Genomic DNA, 21,836 nt, shown 5'->3' with positions numbered 1-21,836 from the left:
AGGTCATTTTTCAACGGCACACACTCGGCTCCTACTTGAAACACCAGGACTTAGCCGGCCCTGAGGATGTGGACAACTATCAGAACCACGCTGCATGTTCTGCAAACCACATCTCACGTCATTATTTCACGTCAGTTCTACCAGGTCCATCGCTCGCAAACCATCAGTTCAAATGATGCTGATAAGAGCAAGTAGCTTATTAAAGGAGTACTAACCTGTCAATCACTTAAAATAACCCTCAGCAGAATTCTGAGCATATCTTCTGAAAAGCACTATTTGCATTTGGCACATTTGGTGAGCAGGTATCCACTGCCCTCTGTCAAATGATCAGAATGTCTATCATTCTTGCCCTCTTCCTCTGAATAATTATTAGGTAGTGCAAAGAGCACCAAGGCTGGCATTTACTTTGAGGTGAGTTATCCCAGTGTCATCAGCCAGACATCACCACGCAGGCCAGGACAGCCGGTGCCCCTCCAGCACCGCACCGCACTCTTTCTCACCGATTCCAGCTGCCTTCAGAGTGCTATCTTCTTTCATCAGGAGTCTGTCATCCTCTTCCAAGCTCAACACAAGTTCATTTGTCTAGAAAGAAAAAAACCCTGCATTTTATTAGTACTTAGATGTGTTTCATATTTGGTAAGATTTCTCAAAGACACAGAACAGTTACTCTAGGTTGTAGCAATAACCTACACCATGTTCCACTCCCGTATTGTAAGGAAAGAAGGGAACAGAGTGAGTACCTACTAAGTGTGCACAGTAGCCAGAGCAGAGGGCAGACAGTGTGATAGCACAGAACTTTGGAGCTAGAAGGGGGTTAAAATTCAGTCTCCACCAATGTCTAGCTGTGTGTGCCCTGCAAACTATAGCCTCTCTAAGACTCAGTTTCCTCATCTGTAAAAAAGGGGAAAAGAACACGTCTTCTCTACTGCCTTGTGGTGAGGATGAAACGAGGTGGAGCATGTGAAACCCTCACTCAGCAGTGGCAGGCGCATAGTGAGCACTCTGCTAGTTGTTACTGTTCTGTTGTTGCCACCACCACCACCACCACCACCACCACCACCGCCGTTGTTGTCATCATCGCATCCTCACGATATTCCAGGAGGAACCAGAAAGGTTAAGGTAAGGCCCAGAGTTCATAGCTGGTAAGTCATGGAACTGAGGTCGGAGCTCTGACCAGTCTGACCTCCAAGGGAAACAAGTTTACCTTGACGGCCGGAAGTCCACATATGTAAACACCTTGCCCTAGCAAATAAACACTTGATGCCATGTCACATGAACGGTAACATTTCTCTGTGTGATTTTGGGCAGGGGTGGATGAGTTTGCTCTGCAATGATATTTACAAATCCAGGTACACATTATAAATACAGGAGAAAATTCTGAGTTGCGATCTGCCTCTGAATAGCACACAGAGGGGACCACCAGCTAGGCACTCAGTACCACTTGTCAACCAGAACGCAGCGGCGTAGCAACGTATTCTATTTCTAGAATATGGCTGAAAGGCCTCGGCAGCCCAAACAGAAGGCCCAGAAGCCACGCTCCACGGTGCCCTACTTCACTCACCAGGGAGCACAGGGCCTTGATCTCCACAGCCCACAGTTTGAAAGGGAAAGAAATTTTATTGAAAAAATCATTTTAGTATCGGTAATACATACGCATGATACAAAATTCTCTAAGCACATGTGGCTGGAGAGTGAAAATAAGTCTCCTTCCACCTCTGTCCACCAGCTACCCGATTCTCCCCCAGAGAACCTGTACTAATTCCTGTGTACCCTTCTGCAGACTGTCTCCGTGCACGCTCATGCAGGCAGAGATGTGAAATAGTAGCACGTTCTGTGCTGTGTTCTAACACCTTACTTTTTTCTCTTAAAATATAGCTTAAAATCTTTCAAAATCAGTCTCAGAGCTGCCTTGTAATTTATCAAGGCTGCAGCATATTCCATTGAAAGAACAGATACACACACACACGCACACACACACACCCTACTGATGGGCAGTTAGGTCATTTCCAACCTCTTGCTACCATTAACAACCCTGCAATGAATATCCTTATATCATTTTGCACATGTACAAATTTTATCTGTAAGATAAATTCCTAGAAGTAGAATTGTTGGGTCAGAGAGTACTTGCAATTTTTATTTTGACAGATATTGACAAATGACTCTCCAGAGAAGTGGTACTAATTTACATTAACACTACCAATCACTGAGCGTACCTGTTTCCAATACTCTTTCTGATACGTTCCATTATCAAAACCTTCTGATCTTTGCCAACCTAACAGACACAGATTAAGTGTAGTCTTAATCTGTATTTATTTTATTATGAGTAAAGTTGTGAATATTTTCTGTTTGTTAATGAACTAAGAGCATAATATTTTAAATAGAATTATAGACTATCATTATCTACTGAGAAAATTAGGCCTTTCCTGTAAGTTAGAAAATTTTCCCCGTTTTCATTTGTTCCTTGATTTTTCTTATAGTGTTGTTTTAAAGAGAAGGTGCTAAATGTTTGGTAAATAAATTAATTAGTAAATGCAATAACATGTATCAATCTTTTATGGTATCTGGGTTTTCTATCATACTTAGAAAGACCTTCACTCTAAGATTACTATTAAAATTCCATGTTTTCATCAAGTATTTTATTAATTTCACTTTTTAAACTTTAAATTATGAAAAATTTCAAACACGCAATGTATACAGAATAGTACAATGAACGCTCCATGTATCCATAACCTGGCTTGAACAAATCATCCACTCACATTCAATCTGTTTCATCTCTATCCCCATGTATGGGTTTCATTTTCACATTTAAGTCATTAATCCAATGGGTATTTATTTTGGCATAAAGAAAAGGATATGGATTCAACTTAACTGTTTTCTAGATGTCTACCCAGTTGTCTCAATAACACTTATTAAATCCTCCATAGATTTGAAATGCCATATTTACTGTAAACTAAATTCCCATATATATTTAGGTCTATTTTTGGACTTTTAATTCTATGCCACTGAACTAACAATTCATGTGACAGTGCCACACTGTTTTAATTACCATAGTTTTATATTATATCTAATATATGTTAGGGCAAGTCACTCTCATTTCTCTCTTTTTCCTGAATATTCCTCATTATTTGTTTTTTGCTCATTAGTTTTATAATCAGCTTCTTTAAGGTATCCAGACAGCCTTTTTATTATTATGGCGATGGGAAGAAATTTCTGTAGATACCTGGTAATTGTAATTAAGAAAGTCTCTAAACCTAGAAAATTGGGGAAATGGGGAAAATGACTTTTGTTAACATACTCATGAAGATACAGGGTTATTTTAAGACTCTGTCTTTGGCTGAGGCCCTGCAGATGGGGAACAGAAGATGGACAATGAGAAAAAGGTCTGGGAGTTGGATAAGGCACAAATGAGGGAATGAGGGAGAAGTCTTTCTGAGATTTAAAACTGTTTCTTTAAAAATATATTGACCCCTTTCTTTATAGAAGTTGAAGAGGAAACTTGAAGAATTATCCCCAGATCTGCACTTAACTAGAAGTGCTATGGTTTAGATGGAAGTTTAAAAAGCCAGATTCCAGAAACAGTCTAAGTAATTTAATGTTTGGGGAAGACTTCTTTAAATAAATACATTGTTCAACTGGAAAAATAAGCTCTAATTATACTACTCCAACATGCCAGGATGGAACATGTGTTTTAAAAATAAGAAACAATTCTATTTCCCACTATAGGAGGAAATTTTCCGGATTTAAAAATAATGTCAGATATTGATTATTTGAACATTATGAATTAGGTCTTCATGAGGATAAAAGAATAATTTGCTAATTATTCCTTTTAGGGAACATGAGCATATGAACAAGCCCAACAAATTAAAAGTGCAACACTGAATGGAGAATGACACGACACACTCTACAACCTTTTCAAAGAGCATACTGCTTAATTTTAACTTTATTTTATATTTACATATATATTCCCCTCTACAATAAGACTAAGTTTCCTATTCTCCACATCATAGGGACAAGGTTGTAAACACTCCTGGCCCGGAGAAGAGAAAATGATGGAGTCTGAGGCCACATACAATGGAGAGACTTTCTAGAATCCATACAAAAAGCAAATTCCACACCACAGCCCAAAGCACAGTGAACACTAACTTTTAAAGCATCTGACAGTGAATACTGTTAAATTCGTATATACAATCTTGAGTATAGAAAAAAATTAAATTACTGGAAAGAACCAGCCCTTCCAACACCTTGATTTTAGCCCAGTGCAACGGATTTGAGGATTCTCTCCTCCAAAACAAGAAGAGAATAAATGTGTTTTGTTTTAAGCTACAGGAAAAAAAAATTTTTTTAAGTTACTAATTCATAGTCAACAGACATAGCCTCATGTTGTTTTCTTTGTAACCTCTGGTATACATTTATTTGGAAGCTGATTAAGTTTATGGAGGACATCTATGACTAGAGAAGAGAGTGAAATTAAACAAATTCACAAATAAATACTTCATTCAAAAACTGTTATGGAAACACTCTTATGAATGAGGCACTGTGCAAGGTATTGGAGATATGAAGAATAAGATACGCTCCCTTGTCCTTGAGTAGTTTGTACGAGGTGTGATCAAACAATATGGTGAATTTTTAATTTAAAAATAATTATTATAATAAAAGACACAATTGCCATTAATCCCCCTCAAAATACTCCTCCTCGCTTCAAACACACCTATTTCATCATTCTTGCAAATTTCTGAAGCAGTTCTGGAAGTCTTCTTTTGTGTCTTATTTGTGCTGTCGTGGCTGCCTCAATGTCCTGAATCGTTTTGATATTGGGGAAGAACCAGAAGTCACACGATGCCAGATCCAGTGAATAAGGTGGATGAGGACACCGTAATGTTTTTATTTGACAGAAAATTGCCATATACCAGAAGTGATGTGTGACACGAAGCATTGTCATAATGGAGGATGATTTAAGGCACACTTAAAACACAACTTCTCTCAACCGTAGCTCACACCCAACTGACTGCACTGAACAAGTTGAAACTTGGCACACACTGTTACTAAGGTTTGACGCGCTGTTTCCTTTATTGAAGATCCCTGCCTGTCCACTGGATGGTACTCGGCAGCAACATTCACCGTATGTTGTGATTACAACGGAAAGGCTCCGTGTCACACTATGCTTCTGGTATGGCAATTTCTGTCAGATAACAACATTACAGTGTGTCCTCACTCACCTTATTCACTGGATCTGGTGCCGTGAAACTTCTGGCTCTTCCCCCAGGTCAAAATGACTATGAAAGGTAAATGTTTTTAATTGATTCAGGAGATCGAGGAAGCCACAACAGCACAATTAAAGATACTCAGGAAAAGAGGACTTCCAGAACTGCTTCAGAAGAGCAAGAGCAACGGAATAAGTGTGTTTGAAGTGAGGGGGAGTATTTTGAGGGTGATTAATGGCAATTGTGTCTTTTACTGTAATCATTTTTTTTTTAATTTAAACATTCACTGTATATTTTGATCACACCTCATATAATAGAATAAGATTGCTGCTATAATGAGGAGTCAATAAAAGTTTATTGAGATTCAAGAAAAAGGATCACTCTTGTCTGTCTGTATAAGAAGTGAACCTTTTACTGAGGCTTCATAAAAAAATTACTCTAAAAAAAGTAACAAAGCAGATATGCAAACACCCAATAAACAGTTCTCTTTGGGGCAGGTAAAACATCGTTAGGATGGCAGGCCATGCACTCTGTGGAACTAGGTTTGTTCCCTAGAGCCACAGCCCTGGGCCTTCTCTTACATACACAGAGAGTCAAGCCAGAAAAAGCAGGCTATTTTTATTTGCTTTTGGCTTCTTTCTTCTGGTACAGAATTAAGAAATCTAAATATACCGAACCGACACCTAATAAGTGACTTCCTTTATATGTATCATGAATTTACCAAGTTTTATGCTTATTATATGTTAAATATTTGCTTGATATATAACACGCAGTTCTCAAAAAAAATTAACACTTTTTTAAAGGATCTACTACTAACAGGGATATGACTTAACAGTTTTTTGTTTTTTCTTTAATGGAAAAGTAAAGCTGTAAAAAGAGTACTGGTAGAATAAAACATGCTATTATGATGGAAAATATTTTAGAAGTACGTCTTCATTCATTTATTCACTAAGTCCTCCAACACTGAGTACTTGCTATGTGCCAGATACCATAAATATGAAACATACCTTTGATTTATGTGCTTGATGAATAATCTTTAATTTATCTGAAAGAAAAAAACAAGTTGTCTTTTTACAAAGATTAGTCTAAAACTTCATTTCAAATTATTAAAGTGAGATGAGGGGGAGGTGATTATGAAATTGAGAAATTTAAGTCCCCACCTTATGACCAGGTTCTCTTAAAAGTCTAGTATACAGTAAAAGAAAAATTACTTTTGCATATCATTAAAATTAAAGATGACTGTAGGAAGAGACTTTGAAGCCTTGGTCTTTGACACAAACTGTACGCATGCCATCACCTGAGGTCAGCCCAGCACATTTCCCTTAGAACAGAAGACAAGTGAACCATCTTACTCTATCCTGTGTTTTGGAGTCACTAACTGCTAGGATTAGCAAATAACATTTTTTAAATTGTCTTAAATTAAGACCGACATTAACAGAAACAGTTCCAAAATATCTACTACTCTCTCAGAATAAATACAGTGACAGGAAGTCAAATGACCACACTGGGAAAATTGTTACCACTTTCAGAATTCAAACAGGATCGCAGACGACTGGTAATCTGAATAAACTGCTAATGCACAAAGCGGACCAATATGTGCCTCCAGGATTGCAAACGCCACACAGGCTTACACCATCTAACCTGCTGTATTCAATCCCTCTTTCACTCCTACTAATCTGTTCATCTTGAAGTCACGCTACACTGTGCTTCAATAAGTAATTTCCCCACATTGGGTACAATTCTAACTCTGCCAACAGCCAGCTCTTAACTATGTAAGAGACATAGCATTTCACAGGTTTAAATTCAGAAAATTTCCAATTCTTCACTCAGTTTTATTTAACCATTTAATTAATTATGTTTACATGTATGTATTATTATAATGTGAACTCTTAACCTTAAACTAAAATTCATTTCTATTAATCATGCTGTTTGATTCAATAAGGAATTACAACAGGGAAATGAAATGAAAGGATCTATTTAAAAAACAGACCTTGATTTAACTATATGCTAATAATACAGAAGAACAGGGTACCTATCCAGTTAAGAACTAGCATTCTGAATTACCCATTATTTTAAATAATCAACTTTCAATTATTTATTGCAATTCTTAATGCAGAGTCAGCCTACTCCTAGGACTCTATGTATTGTTAAGAAATAAAAATAAATCTCATCTAAGTAAACTATGCACATTAGAAATGTAAATATGCCACAACTGCTAAAAATAAACTTATAATGTAGACAATAAAATAATGTGGCTTTTGAATTATCTATTATTCTGAATGACCTATTACACTCCTTTTCCCACTATAGATAGATATTGGTTTATTACTGGAAACAAGTTAGAGAAGCCAACAGTAGTTTTTGTTGTTGTTTTTAAATAAAAGGACCTTGCTCAACGTCTGTTACAATCAACCTGCAAAACTGGAGTTTGATTTGATCTTACCAAATAGTCATCATGTTCTATATATTTTGCTAATGAGCCTTTAAATTAGAAATATCTTTGCTCTAGCAAGTTCTGCAACCCCACAATAAGAAGGCTACATTTTTTTAGCAGAAAATAAATGCTTTGAACAGAAATTTTCACCAGATTTGTCTCTCCAATAGAAACTGGTAATACATAGGAAAAGCGTAAGAAAGGATAAATGACAAGCTTGTAAAAGGTGTTGTATTAATGTTCCTTTCTTTGTTAAATAATATTTCATTTGTTTTTATTCTTTAATAAAATCTCCATTATTATTAGAAACAACATCTGTGTGTATTGTTTCTTTAATGCAAATTCCCCAAGAAAAGTGACCTCATAAAATTAAAAATAATATCTTATATTTGTGGAGTATTTAATGCGCTCGCATGTGCATTGATTAATATCACACAGCCTTAGGAAACAATAGAAGTAGCAGCCCTGCACTGCACAACAACCAACATTTATTATACACGCACACAATGTCTAGGCAACAGGATTTAAAAATAAGACAACATCCTGTGCTGTAGGAATATAGTCTGCTCAAGGTAAATCAATAATAGATGCAGATGCCAATTAAATGGGAGAAATACATTTATAAATGAATGAAGGGCTCTGAAAAATCTCAGACTCTCAGTGGCCTGGCTGAGAGAGCCAGCTCTTTGTCCAAGAGCACAGGAGACGGCAACTAACAAAACTAAAATTTGACTCTGTGCCCTTTCCACTCCCCAACACCCAATGTACCACTCCCACAGGGCATGTAGCAGTACAGGAGGACGATGACAGGTGAGAAAGTAACACTTGGGCCTTTCTTAGTGAACACAAAGCAGATTATTAACGAGCCAAACTCAGGCCTGAGTCACTTGAAGTCTGGCAAAACCCTAGTGCTTCTCTAATTTCTTCACAGATAAATAGACTCATTATTTTTCTGCCAATTCCTCTAGAAATACTAAGACGAAGGGGTGATAATAAGGTGAAATAATATAAAAGGTACATTATCTACCATGATGATTAGCAGTCAGATATTCTGATGCTTTCATTACCTAAAATTTACCTTTCAACTTACATGGAACACAAGTTTGAATATACACACAAAAAGTACAAAAAGGGAAATCATTCTAATGTGAAATGGCACTTGTAGGTTGATTCAAGTTTAGGGTTATATTTCAAGGCATGAAAGCCAGAACTGAGAAGTTTCATATTTACTTACCAATGCTTTTTATTCTTTTCTCTTACTCAATATGTAGTATGTAAATTCTTTAAGTCCAATAAGTCAAAGTACTTTCCACTCAGAGCCATCAACTTCTGCTTGACTACTCCTTATAACCTCCCAATTAGTCTCTGGATATTAAAATGCATACACACGGTGAAGCTTGTCATTTCAAAGAATTTTAGGTCATAAGTTGCTCTACCAAATGGGAACAGAACTAAAAGCCATTCCAAAAAATGATCTAAGCTAATAAAATATTTATACTTTAAACTGTCTGTACCAATTAACAGAAATATTTATTAGGTGCGCCATAATTCTCAAGAGAAGTCTCAAATTCAACGTTTGGTGAGTCTCACTATGCTGAAGGTTTAATAACTGTAACATCTTTATAATGAAGAGGGAAACACAGCTTCTTGCCTTATACTGCATGTTAAAATCAACAACCGCAACATAAAAAATTTCTATATAACATGCTCAAGTTACTGATATTTAAAATGTTAAATCTCTTCTTTTAATTCCTAGTCTTTAATCATTTCTCCTTTTCCGATTACCTGGCAAACAAATTCATTTCAGACACAGTTTGCCAAACATGTTATTCCTTACAAATAGGGCCACTTCTGTACACTGTTACAACTTACATTAACAACATACTACTAGAATTCCTGTATTTCTAAATAAACTTCCATATTGGTTTTTATTTACAGATAGTAAATTCATTTTTGAAAACCAAATTTAAATTCATACTAACACAAAACTAATGTGAAGTTACACTAACATGTTTTAAAAGAATAAGAAAAAATGGTTACCATATTTATAATTTCTGAATGGTGGTGGCAGGCTGGTCCTTAAAGGAACATCTATAAGAAAAGATTATTTTTATTAATAAAATATTCATATAGACACGTATAGTATATGCATTGTCTTTTGGTTCTATTCTCCTATATCTCCAAAGTTACTTTGAAAAAACTGACAGGACACAAAATGAAGCTAACATGCCGGCAAAATCCAAGGGTCATCTAAAACAATAGAATGACTGATAAGATGTTGAGCTGTTATTAGCTGAACTAAGAATTCAGTGACACTATTAAATGAACTGGCATTTTATTAAACATAATTGCATCTACATACATTTAAAATACATAGCACAGGGCCGGCCCGGTGGCTCAGGTGGTTGGAGCTCCATGCTCCTAACTCCGAAGGCTGCCAGTTCGATTCCCACATGGGCCAGTGGGCTCTCAACCACAAGGTTGCCAGTTCAATTCCTCGAGTCCCGCAAGGGATGGTGGGCTCCGCCCCCTGAAACTAAGGTTGAACACGGCACCTTGAACTGAGCTGCCGCTGAACTCCTGGAAGGCTCAGTTGGTTGGAGGGCATCCTCTCAACCACAAGGTTGCCGGTTCGACTCCTGCAAGGGGAGTGCGCACCTTGTAACTGGACCTAGAGCTGAACTGCGCCCTCCACAACTAAGACTGAAAGGACAACAACTTGACTTAGAAAAAGTCCTGGAAATATACACTGTTCCCCAATAAAGTCCTGGTCCCCTTCCCCAATAAAAAAAATCTTTAAAAAAAATACATATAGTACATGTGTGAGACATTATTTTCTATCTAGTTGATGTTCGTTTATCATATAAATCTGAGAACCCTTTGAGGGTCTTTGGCCAGTAGTGGAAACTAATGATCTAGAACAACCTTATTACGCTTACCAAAACTCAGATAACCTACAATATAACTAACTCAGCAAAGAAAGCAAAAACAGAGTAAACATTCTGTTTAAAATGGTGTTCCATATACCAGTATTAGTTTTAATTAATAACATCTGATGCTACAATCCCTACAGAGGGCAATTTGAAACATACATCAAAATAACATATGCATATAGCTTTGACCTAGCAATTCCACTTGGAGAATTTATCATATATACTTTGCACACTCATATGTGTGTGTGAAATGACATACATACAAATGTACTAACTTTAGCATTGTTCAAAATAGCAAATGCTTAGGAAAATTCAAATGTCCTTAAGTGGGCGTACTGGTTAAATAAATTACAACATGCTGAAATAATGAAACATTTTTCAAATGTAAAAGAACCCAAAAAAGGAGGAGACGTCTCTACTAGTATGTTAAGATCTTCAAGATATGTCGAGAGTAAAGAAGGCATAAGGCAGAACATTATTTTTAGTAAGCCACCTTTTGAGTAACAAGGAGGAAAAATAAGAATATATGCTTGCAGTTGCTTACACTTTGATGGGAGAAAGCATGCTGCACAGGTCAGATAGAGCAAGACACGGAAGGAGACTTTTCACTGTACTCCCTTTTACATTTTGATCTTAAAACTACATGAATGTTTATCTACCAAAGAAAATTTTTTAAAAAAAATCCACAATCTGAATTAAGAAATGTGTTTTTTAAAGTACATTTGCCTTTTAGAGGTCAAACACATACCAAAATTAAAACATAATTTATTCATTTATGTTACCAGCATTTAAAGTAGCTACTACCAGATATTTCAGGGACAGCATCAATAAGAATGTTTAAATATGGAACAGAAACCTCCTGAGATGATTCAAATTTACACGGGGCCAGCCACATGACATAAGCGAGTGAGGTGGGTCAAACAGGAGGGGGCTGTGATACCTAAGAGCATACTCCTGTAGACCCCAAGAAAGAAGACACCCACCAAGATGGGCTCCTAGTGGCTAATGGCTCAAATTTAAAAGCAGAGCCTAGCAGTCATTTCTAAACAGGGGCCTCTCACACAAACCACGCTTTAGGGAGAAACTTGTCTGCACTGTGTCCCTGCCATCTGAGGCAGCCCTTATAAAGCAGTTCTGGAATTGTATTTCAACCAATAGGACTGAGGCTTTCCCCCATCCAATCAGAGCCGCATGGGTATACCACCCCCCGCCCCCCCATCAGCATCTTCACTGACCAATCAGAGCAGCTCCATTCTGACCAATCAGGACAGTGCCTTTTGGACCAGTCAAACTGAGGGGATTTGGAGTTCTTAAATGCTTGAGGTCAGACCAATCAGGGGCCAGGGGCAAGGGCTTTTGCTCTGTAAGTCAGCTCCCCTCTATCTTGGGGAGTGCACTTGCCCTTTCCACCAAAGACTGAAGACTGTTTCCTGGCTGGGGCTGAAACACTGAAGACATCTCTCAGGATCAGAGCACAGCAGAGCAGAGCAGGCTGGCACGGCGCATAGCAGGTCAGAGCAAAATGGACCGGAGGAGCTGGAGCAGACTGGAGCAGAGCAGGGCTGATAGGTCCCCAAGGCCATCTGGCCCCAGGGCCACGTCACAGCTGTGCTGTTCCACAACCAAGCTGCTTCATAATTGAGCTATAATGCGAGGGAGCTGTTCCACAATAGTGCTGTTCTCAGTTGAGCTGTTTGCACTGAATAAAGTTTTCTTCTTCACTGTACCCCAAATTGGGGATTCTTGTTGATGTTGAATTGGTGCCAATGACTATTGGTTCACACACCCCATTAAAGGGGGCTGCTGCCATTCAGTTCTAATTGGCTGCCTAAAGACTTAAATGGAAATGCTACAAGTCTGGGGGTTTAGGTGAAATTTTCTGACTTGTAAAACACTATAGGCCAAAGGAAACCTCTCAAGTCCAGATTCTTTTGCCCAACCCTCATTTGGCCTATCAGAGCATAGACACTTCATTTTATTCTTATTTTCCATTCACTTATGAATTACGGGCCAAAGAATTATCAATTAAACGTCAGAAAGGAGACTGAAATCTGTTTAATTTATTGCCATTTATATTTCCTGAACTAGATAATGAAAGCCCCTGATGAAAGGGGTGAAGTAAAGAATAGATGGTCCACGAAACCACTGTCATTTAGAAATGTCTATAATCAAAGAAATCAAATCATTGTGTTACGTTCAATTTAGACTTCTGAGAGGAGAGGGGAGAACACAGAGCCCCTTTTCTCCTTCTTCCTTTGGATCTCAGCTCAAGTGTCACTTCCACCAAGAGGCCTCACTGGCAAACCCGCTAGAAGAGGGGTCATCTCCTCTTACTGTTTCCCTCATAACGGTTTTACAATTATAGTTTTGTCTGCTTACCTATTTTGGTCTTTATTCCCTATTAACTCATATATTCCTTGAGATTAAGACACTATGGCCTATCTTCCCCAAACCTACGACAGTGTCTGGCATGTAATGCATTAATAAATACTGGTTCTATGAGGGCACAGGGACCACAATCTACTTTCTTCATTGTGTTGCCAATACCTAAAAGAGTGCCTGGTACATGACAGGTGCTCAAAAATATTCATGAAGGAATACAGGTAATTTAATCCCTTCAATCAGCAGTTAAGACCACGGAGGCCCCAAGAAGGCAATTGGTCAGCCCATAGTGTCAAGAGCTAGGGCAATCATCCAGCCATCCTGAAAGCAGTCACCTTCTGCAGTGGCAGAAGAAAAGATAAAATGTTACACACATTATGGTGAGATAAGAGCTTTAGTGGAGATACATGTAAAAATGCTTGAAGAGAAAAAGGACAAACACTTCCTTATGGAAAAAGCAATTTCCCACTTTGCACTACACAAATAAGGGCAATGGTATTCATACGGGGACATACACAAGTACTTTCATTTCACCTAGAAGCTGGAAGGCTAGTTTGTATGGGAGGTGTATGTTTAACTCTTTAAGAAATTGCCAAATCAAATTCCAAAGTGTACCTTTTTAACATTCCCATTATCAGCACACGAATGCCAGTTCTGCAATCTAGCCAAAAACTTTATTTTTAATTCATAAAATGTTTTAATTTTGGCCATTTTAATGGGTGTGTTATGCTTTCATTGTTGTTTTAGTTGTATTTCACTAAAGAGTAATGATGAGTATCATTGAATGTGCTTATTTGCCATCCATATTATCTTTTTTGGTGAGTGTTTTGCCCACTTTTTAATTGGGCGTGAATGTCTTATTGGGGTTAAATGTCTTATTATCAAGTTGTAAGAGTTTGGGTTTTTATTTTTTTAATTATTATTACTATTCTAGATTCAAGTCCCTTGTTGGATATATGCTTCACAAATATTTTCTCCAAGTCTGTGGTTTGCCTTTTCATTTTCTTAAGTGTATTTTGAAAAGCATAAATTTTAAATTTCGATGAAGCCCAACTGATTCTTTTATAGTTTGTGATCATTATGCTGTATTTGAGAAATTTTTACCAAAATCAAAGACTTTAAGGTTTTTTCCTGTTTTCTTTCATAAGTTTTATAGTCCCAACTTTTACATTTAAGTCTTGAGCAATTCCAAGTTGCTTTTTGAGTACAACAAGAGATAAGAGTTGGGGTACATTTAACAGCATATGGATATCCAATTGTTCCAGCACCCTTTTTGGAAAGATCACCTCTTCTCCCCAAAATGCCTTGGTCAAAAATCAGTTGAACAGGGGCCAGCCCAGTGGCTCAGGCGGTTAGAGCTCCATGCTCCTAACTCTGAAGGCTGCCGGTTAGAGCTCCATGCTCCTAACTCTGAGGGCTGCCAGTTCGATTCCCGCATGGGCCAGTGGGCTCTCAACCACAAGGTTGCCGGTTCAACTCCTTGAGTCCCGCAAGGGATGGTGGGCAGCACCCCCTGCAACTAAAATTGAACACGGCACCTTGAGCTGAGCTCCCGCTGAGCTCCCAGATGGCTCAGTTGGTTGGAGTGCATCCTCTCAACCACAAGGTTGCCAGTTCAACTCCCATAAGGGATGGTGGACTGTGCCCCCTACAACTAGAAAACGGCAACTGGACCTGGAGCTGAGCTGTGCCCTCCACAACTAAGACTGAAAGGACAACAACTTGAAGCTGAATGGCATCCTCCACAACTAAGACTGAAAGGACAACTTGACTTGGAAAAAAGTCCTGGAAGTACACACTGTTCCCCAATAAAGTCCTGTTCCCCTTCCCCAATAAAATCTTTTAAAAAAAAAATCAATTGAACGTATACGGACTATTTTTCAATGATATAAATGTCATCTATGTATCAATACTACATGCACTATCTTAACTGATATAGCTTTATAATAAATAGGAAGTCATGAAATCAGATATGGTGTAATTTCTCCAACTTTTTTCTTCTTTTTATGATTTTGCTATAGGTCCTATTTTCCTTATAAATTTTTTAATAAGTTAGAATAACTTATTTCTAGACTTTAGAATATGTTTGACATTATCTAAAGGGAGAAAAAAAGCCTGCTGACTTTTTAAATTTTCTATCTATCTATCTATCTATCTATCTATCTATCTATCTATCTATCTATCTGTCTGTCTGTCTATCTATTTATTTTAGTGGGGAATATTGGGGGACAGTGAGTTTCTCCAGGGCCCATGAGCTCCAAGTACTTGTCCTTCAACCTAGTTGTAGAGGGCGCAGCTCAGCTCCAAATCCAGTCGCCGTTTTCAATCTTTAGTTCCAGGGGGCGCAGCCCACTATCCCATGGTGTTGAACTGGCAACCTTGTTAAGAGCTCGTGCTCTAAGCAACTGAGCCATCCGGCTGCCCCTCCAGAAGCTCAGCGACAGCTCATTGTCTTCAATCTAGTTGTGGAAGGCGCAGCTCACTGGCCCATGTGGGAATCGAACCGGCAACCCTGTTGTTCAGAGCTCATGTTCTAACCAACTGAGCCATCCAGTCGCTCCAAGCCTGCTGACATTTTGATTGGGATTGGAATTATACGTCATTTGAGGAGACATGGCATCTTAACTATATTGAGTTTTTTGATCAATGAACACAGTACATCTCACCACTTATTTAGGTCTTTTCAACTTCCTCTCAGTTATGTCTTAGAGCTTTCACTGCAAAAGTTTTACACCTCTAGCAAATGTATCCTAAGTATTTCATATTTTTTTGATGCTATTATAAATTTTTTTCAGTTTCCAACTGTATATTGCTAGTAACACAATTGATCTTTGCATATTGATCTTGTATCCTACAACCTTGCTAAGCTCACCTTATTAGTTCTAGTAGTGTTTTTATAGATTCCACAGGATTTTCTATATAGATAATCATGTCACCAGTAAATAATGACAATTTTTCTTCTTCCTTTCTAATATGGATGCCTTTTATTTCTTTTTCTTGCCTTAATGAACTGACTAGAACCTCCAGTGCAATGTTGACTAGAAGTGATCGTTAGCTGACACCCCTACCTGGTTCCTAATATTAGGAGGAAAGTACTTAGTCTTTCACCATTAAGCATGATATTGGGTGTCAGTTTTTCATAAATATCCTTAATGAGGTAGAGAAAGTTCCTTTCTATTCCTACTTTGCTGAGAGTTTCTAACAGGAATGGATGCTGGATTTTGTCTTCATCTACTGAAATGATCATATGGGTTTCCTTTCTTAATCTATTAATATGATGAATGATATCAATTGACCTTTGAATGGTAAAGCATCCTTGCATTCCTAAGATAAACCCCACATGGTCATGATGTACCTTCTTAAATACTGTTGTAGTTGTTTTGCTAAAATCTGGTTAAGAATTCTTACACTGCATGAAAGTTATTGGTCAGTACTTTTTTCCCCCCTTTCTAATTACTTCCTCTGGTTTTGGCATCAGAGAATGAGATCTCAGAGAACGAGCTGAGAAGTATTCCCTCTTCTTTAATTTTCTGGAAGAGTTTCTACAGAATTGGGATTATGTCTTCCTTAAATGTATGGTAGAATTTACCAGTGAAGCCATCTGGGACTGGTTTTCTTTGTGGAAATGTATTTCAACTACTGTTCATTTTAAAATACTACAGAATGACTCGGGTTGTCTGTTTCTTCTTTAGGGAGCTTCAGTAGCTTGGGTCTTTCAATGAATTTGTCCACTTACCTAGGCTAACATATTTATGGCATAAAATTATTCAAAATATTCTACTATTGTTCTTTCAGTATCTGTAGAAAACCTGCAGTGATGTAACAACTCTCATTCCTGATACTGAAAACTTGTGTCTTCTCTCTCACATGCTCTTATTTTGAAGCTCTGCTGTTAGGTGCATACGTATTTAGGATCATTATGTCCTCGTGACTAATAAATGCTTTATCACTATAAAATGATAGCTTTTATCCCTAGTAATATTCATTACTCTGAAATCTACTTTATATTAACATAGCCACTCATTTTCTTTAGATTAGTATTAGCATGGTATATAACCTTTTCATCCTGTTAGCTTTAACTTATTTTTTACCTTTATACTTAAAAAGTCCATTTCTTGTAGGCAACATATAAATAGGACTTCCTGTTATATCTGCCTTTTAACGGGGAGTATAACCATTTACACTTAACGTGATTATTGATATGGTTGGGTTTAATTCTACCACTTTGCTATTTTTCATTTGTCCATTTGTTCTTTATTTCCTCTTCTATCTTTTTCTGGATTGAGCATTGGACAGTTTTGTTGGCCTATTAGCTAAAACTCTTAGGGTGTGTGTGTGTGTGTGTGTGTGTGTGTGTGTGTGTGTCTGCTTTAAAGTTTGTGTGAACACCTTTAACTCACCAGTCTACCTGCAAGTGATACCGTGTTTCCCCAAAAACAAGACCTAGCGGGACAATCAACTCTAATGCGTCTTTTGGAGCAAAAATTAATATAAGACTGGGCCTTATATAACATAATACAAGACCAGGCCTTATATTAATTTTTGCTCCAAAAGACGCATTAGAGCTGATTGTCCGGCAAGGTCTTATTTTGGGGGAAACAGTATTATAACACTTCATATATAGTAAAAAAAATCTTACTACAGTTTGTTTCCATTTCCTTCCTCCCAGTCTTTGCACTATTGCTGTCATGTATTTTCCATAAACCCCACAACACACTGTTGTTTTTCTTTAAATGGTCAAATAGCATTTAAAAACATTTTTAAAAGAAAAAATGTACTTTATGTTTGCCATTTTTAGTACTCTTTAATTTCTTTGTGTGCATTCAGATTTCCATCTGGTATCACTACCATTCTGTTGGAAAAAGGACCTTTAGCCTTTCTTACAGTTCAGGTCTCTTGTCTCTGGTGATAGACTCTTCCCACTTTTGTATGTCTGAAAAGTCTTTGTTATGCCTTCATTTCTGAAAGATGGGAAAAGAATCCTAGGTTGACTTTTTTTTCCAGTACTTTAAAGATGTGGCTCCACTATCTCTGTCATACACTGATTCTGATGAGAAGTCTACTGTCATTTCCATCTTTATTCCTCTTTATGTAATGTGTCTTTTTTCCTCTGGCTGTTTTTAAGATTTTCTCCTGATTACCAGTTTTAAGCAATTTCATGCAATGCCTTGGTGTAGTTTTCTTCAAGTTTCTTTCTCTAGGGATTTGTTAAATTGCTTGGATATGTGGGTTTATAGTTTTCACCACATTTGTGCAATTTTCCACCATTATTTCTTCAAACAGGTCTGCCCCAGTTCCTCCTGTCATGGCTTCCAATTACATGTATATTTGGCTCCTGGAATTTGCTTCATACCTCCTTACTGCTCTATTTATTTTTATTTCAATTTTTTTTCTCTCTGTGCTTTACTTCATATAGTTCTTGCTGCTATGGTTTTTTTACCCCCCTTTCTTCCGCCTACCCCCACTCCGGTTCAAGCCGTTGTTTCTCACTCTAGTTGTGTAGGACACAGCTCCCTGGCACATGCTGGTGTTATGAGTCTTGCACGCACCCCCCACACCCCGCTGAGGCAGTCGGTCACCAGTCGTCAGTCTCACAATGGCTGCCAGCCACTCACGCTGGCCACCAGCCGCTCATGGCAGCTCACAGTAGCCCGCGGCAGCTCATGCCAACCTTCAGCTGCTCATGGCAGCCCATCTCACAATCTTAGCTGTAGAGGGCACAGCTCACTGGCCCATGTGGGAATCAAACTGGAGACCTCGGCTTTAGGAGAACGGTGCTCCAACCACCTTAGCCACCAGGCTGGCCATGTTTTCAAGTTTACTATCTTTTCTTCTGCCCCATGTGATCTACATGCTAATTCTATCCACCTCAGAGATTGCATTTTTTTCATCTCTAGTTCAATCTGTTTTTTTTTTCCTTTGTATCTTCCATCTTTAATATGTAGATCATATGGGGCCCAATCTTTCCTCTACCTTCCTGACCATTTGCAAAGTAGTTACAAAAAACTGTTTTAGTTGTCTTTGTCTAGTAGTTCTGTCATCTGCAGCATTTCTGGGTTGGCTGCAGTTGACTGATTTCTCTCCTAATTATGGTTAATATTTTCTTGCTTCTTTGCATGACTGGTAAATTCTGATTTGATGCACAATGTTGTGAATTTTATCTTGTTGAGTGCTGGACATTTTTATGTTCCTATAAACACCCTGAGCTTTATTCTGGAATAGTTAAATTACTTGGAAACAGATCCTTTTGAGTCTTGCTTTTGAGCTTTGTCAGGTGACAGCAGAGCAGAATTTAGTTGTGTTCATTTTGCCCTACTATTGCAGAAATACCCGTCTAGATACTCTACCCAATAGCCTGTGAATTGCAAGGTTCTCCACTCTGACTGGTGTGCACAGAAACTATTCCCAGCCCTTTATGATCACTGAGCATTTTGCTGTCTGCTACCTTCAGGAGGTTCTCTACCTGGCTTCTGGTAGTTTCCTTACACACTTATGCTGATCATATTCAACTGATGACTCATGCTCTCCAAATCATCCAAGATGCTCTGCAAATTTCAGACCTCACTCTTTATACAGCTCTCTCCATCCCAGCACTCTGCCCTGTGAACTCTCCAGGCTCCACTCCAGACTGCCAGCTCTGACTCAGAAACTCAAGGAACTTGCCAGGCAACTGTCTGGATTCCCCACCCTGCTCTGTGGGCTACACACTCTCTGTAGCACAATCATACGGGTCACCTGTTTGTTTCTCCTATTCTGGGGACCACTGTCTCGTGCTACTTGATGTCCAATACTTGAAAACCATTGCTTCATATATTTTGCAGAGTTTTTTAGTTGTTTCAAGTAGAAGACTAAGCCCAGTCCCTGTTACTCCACTTTGCCTGAAAGCAAAAATCTTTGGCATATCTATTATAGTCTGGAAATTATTTCCCACTTTGCACTGAGTTTTTCTTTCATTTTATGTTCCCCCTACCTCCCACCCCTTTGAACTTAACTTTGGAATCTAATGCACTTTTACCGAAGAATTCAGGATGTCAGAATTCTGCAAAAAAACAATTTAATATTTCATTATTGGAACGTTCACAAGAAGGTAACCACTAACTTTACTCGTTCATTTAGGTCTCCAAAGAAAGCATCTATCAAGAAATTAATTATTAGAAAAATAAGACAACTTAATAAATATACTGCTGGCATTAGGATGCCACAAAGGAGTTTGAAATGTTGAAACACACATTTGAATATAAAAATCAATCAAGTCTGAAAATTATTAAAATATCAATGGGTTGTAAAATAGTTCCTCACTTCACAGTAAAAGCTCTAAAAATAGAAGCGGTACAGGTTGTAACTTATTATGAGATGCTGGATCTACATTTGAAGGCTTTTAGGAAAGCACAAACACCTAAGGAAAAAATTTACTCACTCAGGGACTAACTAGTATGGGCAAGAACACCAAAGACCGAACCTCAGAACAGGTGCCAACATTCTAACCTGAGAAGGGGTTCTACCAGATGTTATAGTAAGATTTTAATGTTAAACTATATCAGGACGCTTTTTACTTTAACTGTGAAATAATCTAAACATTAAAAAATATGGAGCAAAAATTCATTTAACCCACCAACCAAATTTAACAAATGTTAACATACTATCCTAACTGCTTCAGATCCTTTTTTATTAAATAAAACAATATGAATGCAGTTGAAACCTCCTTTCTGTCCTTCCCTAATCCCATCACCCTCCCTTTCTGCAGGTAATTCCTAACTTAAGTTAGTACACTCTCTTCATTGTTATACTCTTATTCCGTAAGTCGTAGCCACAGAGAATAGAGAATTATTTGGTGTTTTAAATTTATAGAGTTAAGTATTTAAACTAAAGAATCTACAGTACATTTTGTAGTACAAACAAGAGAGCATTACCTTAGCACTGTTGCAGGAACAGTCCCTTTGTGATAAGGTGATAATGTGCTGTGACTTTGCTCCTGAGAGGTATTCCTTTCTAAACAAGAAAGGCCTCAGGGAAGTGCTTCCTTACAGAAGAATTCCAGATAATAAATATAGAGGGAATCATAGAGTAAGAAAAAATCATGATTTTACAACACCAATGACTGAGGTATAGATCATTCATAGATGCTAAAACCATTAGAAACAAGATACGCAAATAGTCTGAATGTTTATCACTCCATACACTACTTATCAATTAGAAAGATACTTTACAACAGAGAAATCTGGTGGACAGCTTCTTAACCAAATGATTTAAATCTATATCAATAATGCGACAAAGTGACATCAAATGCCTCCTGAGGAGAAACCACCTATATCAGGGGTTAGCAAACTATTTCTGTAAAGGCCAGCTAGTAAATAATTTAGATTTTGTGAGCCATAGTCTCTGTTACAACTACATGTAGCACACATGATGTGTAAACATATGGGTGTGGCTGAACTCCAGTAAACTTTATGAAAACAGAGGCAGGTCAGATTGGCCCACAGGTTGTACTTTGTCAACCTGCAACCTACAAGGTAATCTTGCCAAAAATGTTTAACCTGAATCTAATCATAAGAAAAAAATCAGACAAACCCAAATTGTGGGATATTCTATAAAACTCTATCCTAAATTTTCCTTAAAAAAAAAAAAATCAATACAATTAAAGACAAAAGAAGGTAGGGGACTATTCCAGATTAAAAGAGACTAAAAACACATGACATAAAAAGACAGAGGGGAAACTTAAATGCATGTTTCTAAGTGAAAGAAGTCAGTGTGTGAAGAATTCATATTGTATTAGGTTGGTGCAAAAGTAACTGTACTTTAAAAGATTAAATTGCAAAAACCGCAATTACTTTTGCACCAACCTAATATGATTCCAATTATATCGTATTCTGGAAAAAGCAAACTGAT

The 21,836-nt window shown here is 37.7% G+C and overlaps 1 protein-coding gene across 9 annotated transcripts in view; it reads right to left on the bottom strand.

Moving 5' to 3' along the window:
- C17H2orf76 (chromosome 17 C2orf76 homolog) overlaps positions 1 to 21,836 on the bottom strand; it is a 67,931-nt gene that overhangs the window by 7,890 nt on the left and 38,205 nt on the right. For all 9 annotated transcript variants that reach the window (XM_074335316.2, XM_019714908.3, XM_019714910.3 and 6 more), the window contains 3 exons: positions 9,676 to 9,726; positions 6,209 to 6,246; positions 501 to 582 (listed from right to left, as the gene is read on the bottom strand). In XM_074335316.2, coding sequence (XP_074191417.2) covers positions 501 to 582; positions 6,209 to 6,246; positions 9,676 to 9,726 — 171 coding nt within the window. The remainder of the gene's footprint in view (positions 1 to 500; positions 583 to 6,208; positions 6,247 to 9,675; positions 9,727 to 21,836) is intronic.

Source organism: Rhinolophus sinicus, chromosome 17 (assembly GCF_057876585.1).
Source record: "Rhinolophus sinicus isolate RSI-liver-muscle chromosome 17, RSI-T2T, whole genome shotgun sequence".
NCBI lineage: Eukaryota > Metazoa > Chordata > Mammalia > Chiroptera > Rhinolophidae > Rhinolophus > Rhinolophus sinicus.
The sequence above is the reverse complement of the archived record's forward strand: the minus strand, read 5'-3'. Positions and strand labels throughout refer to the sequence as shown.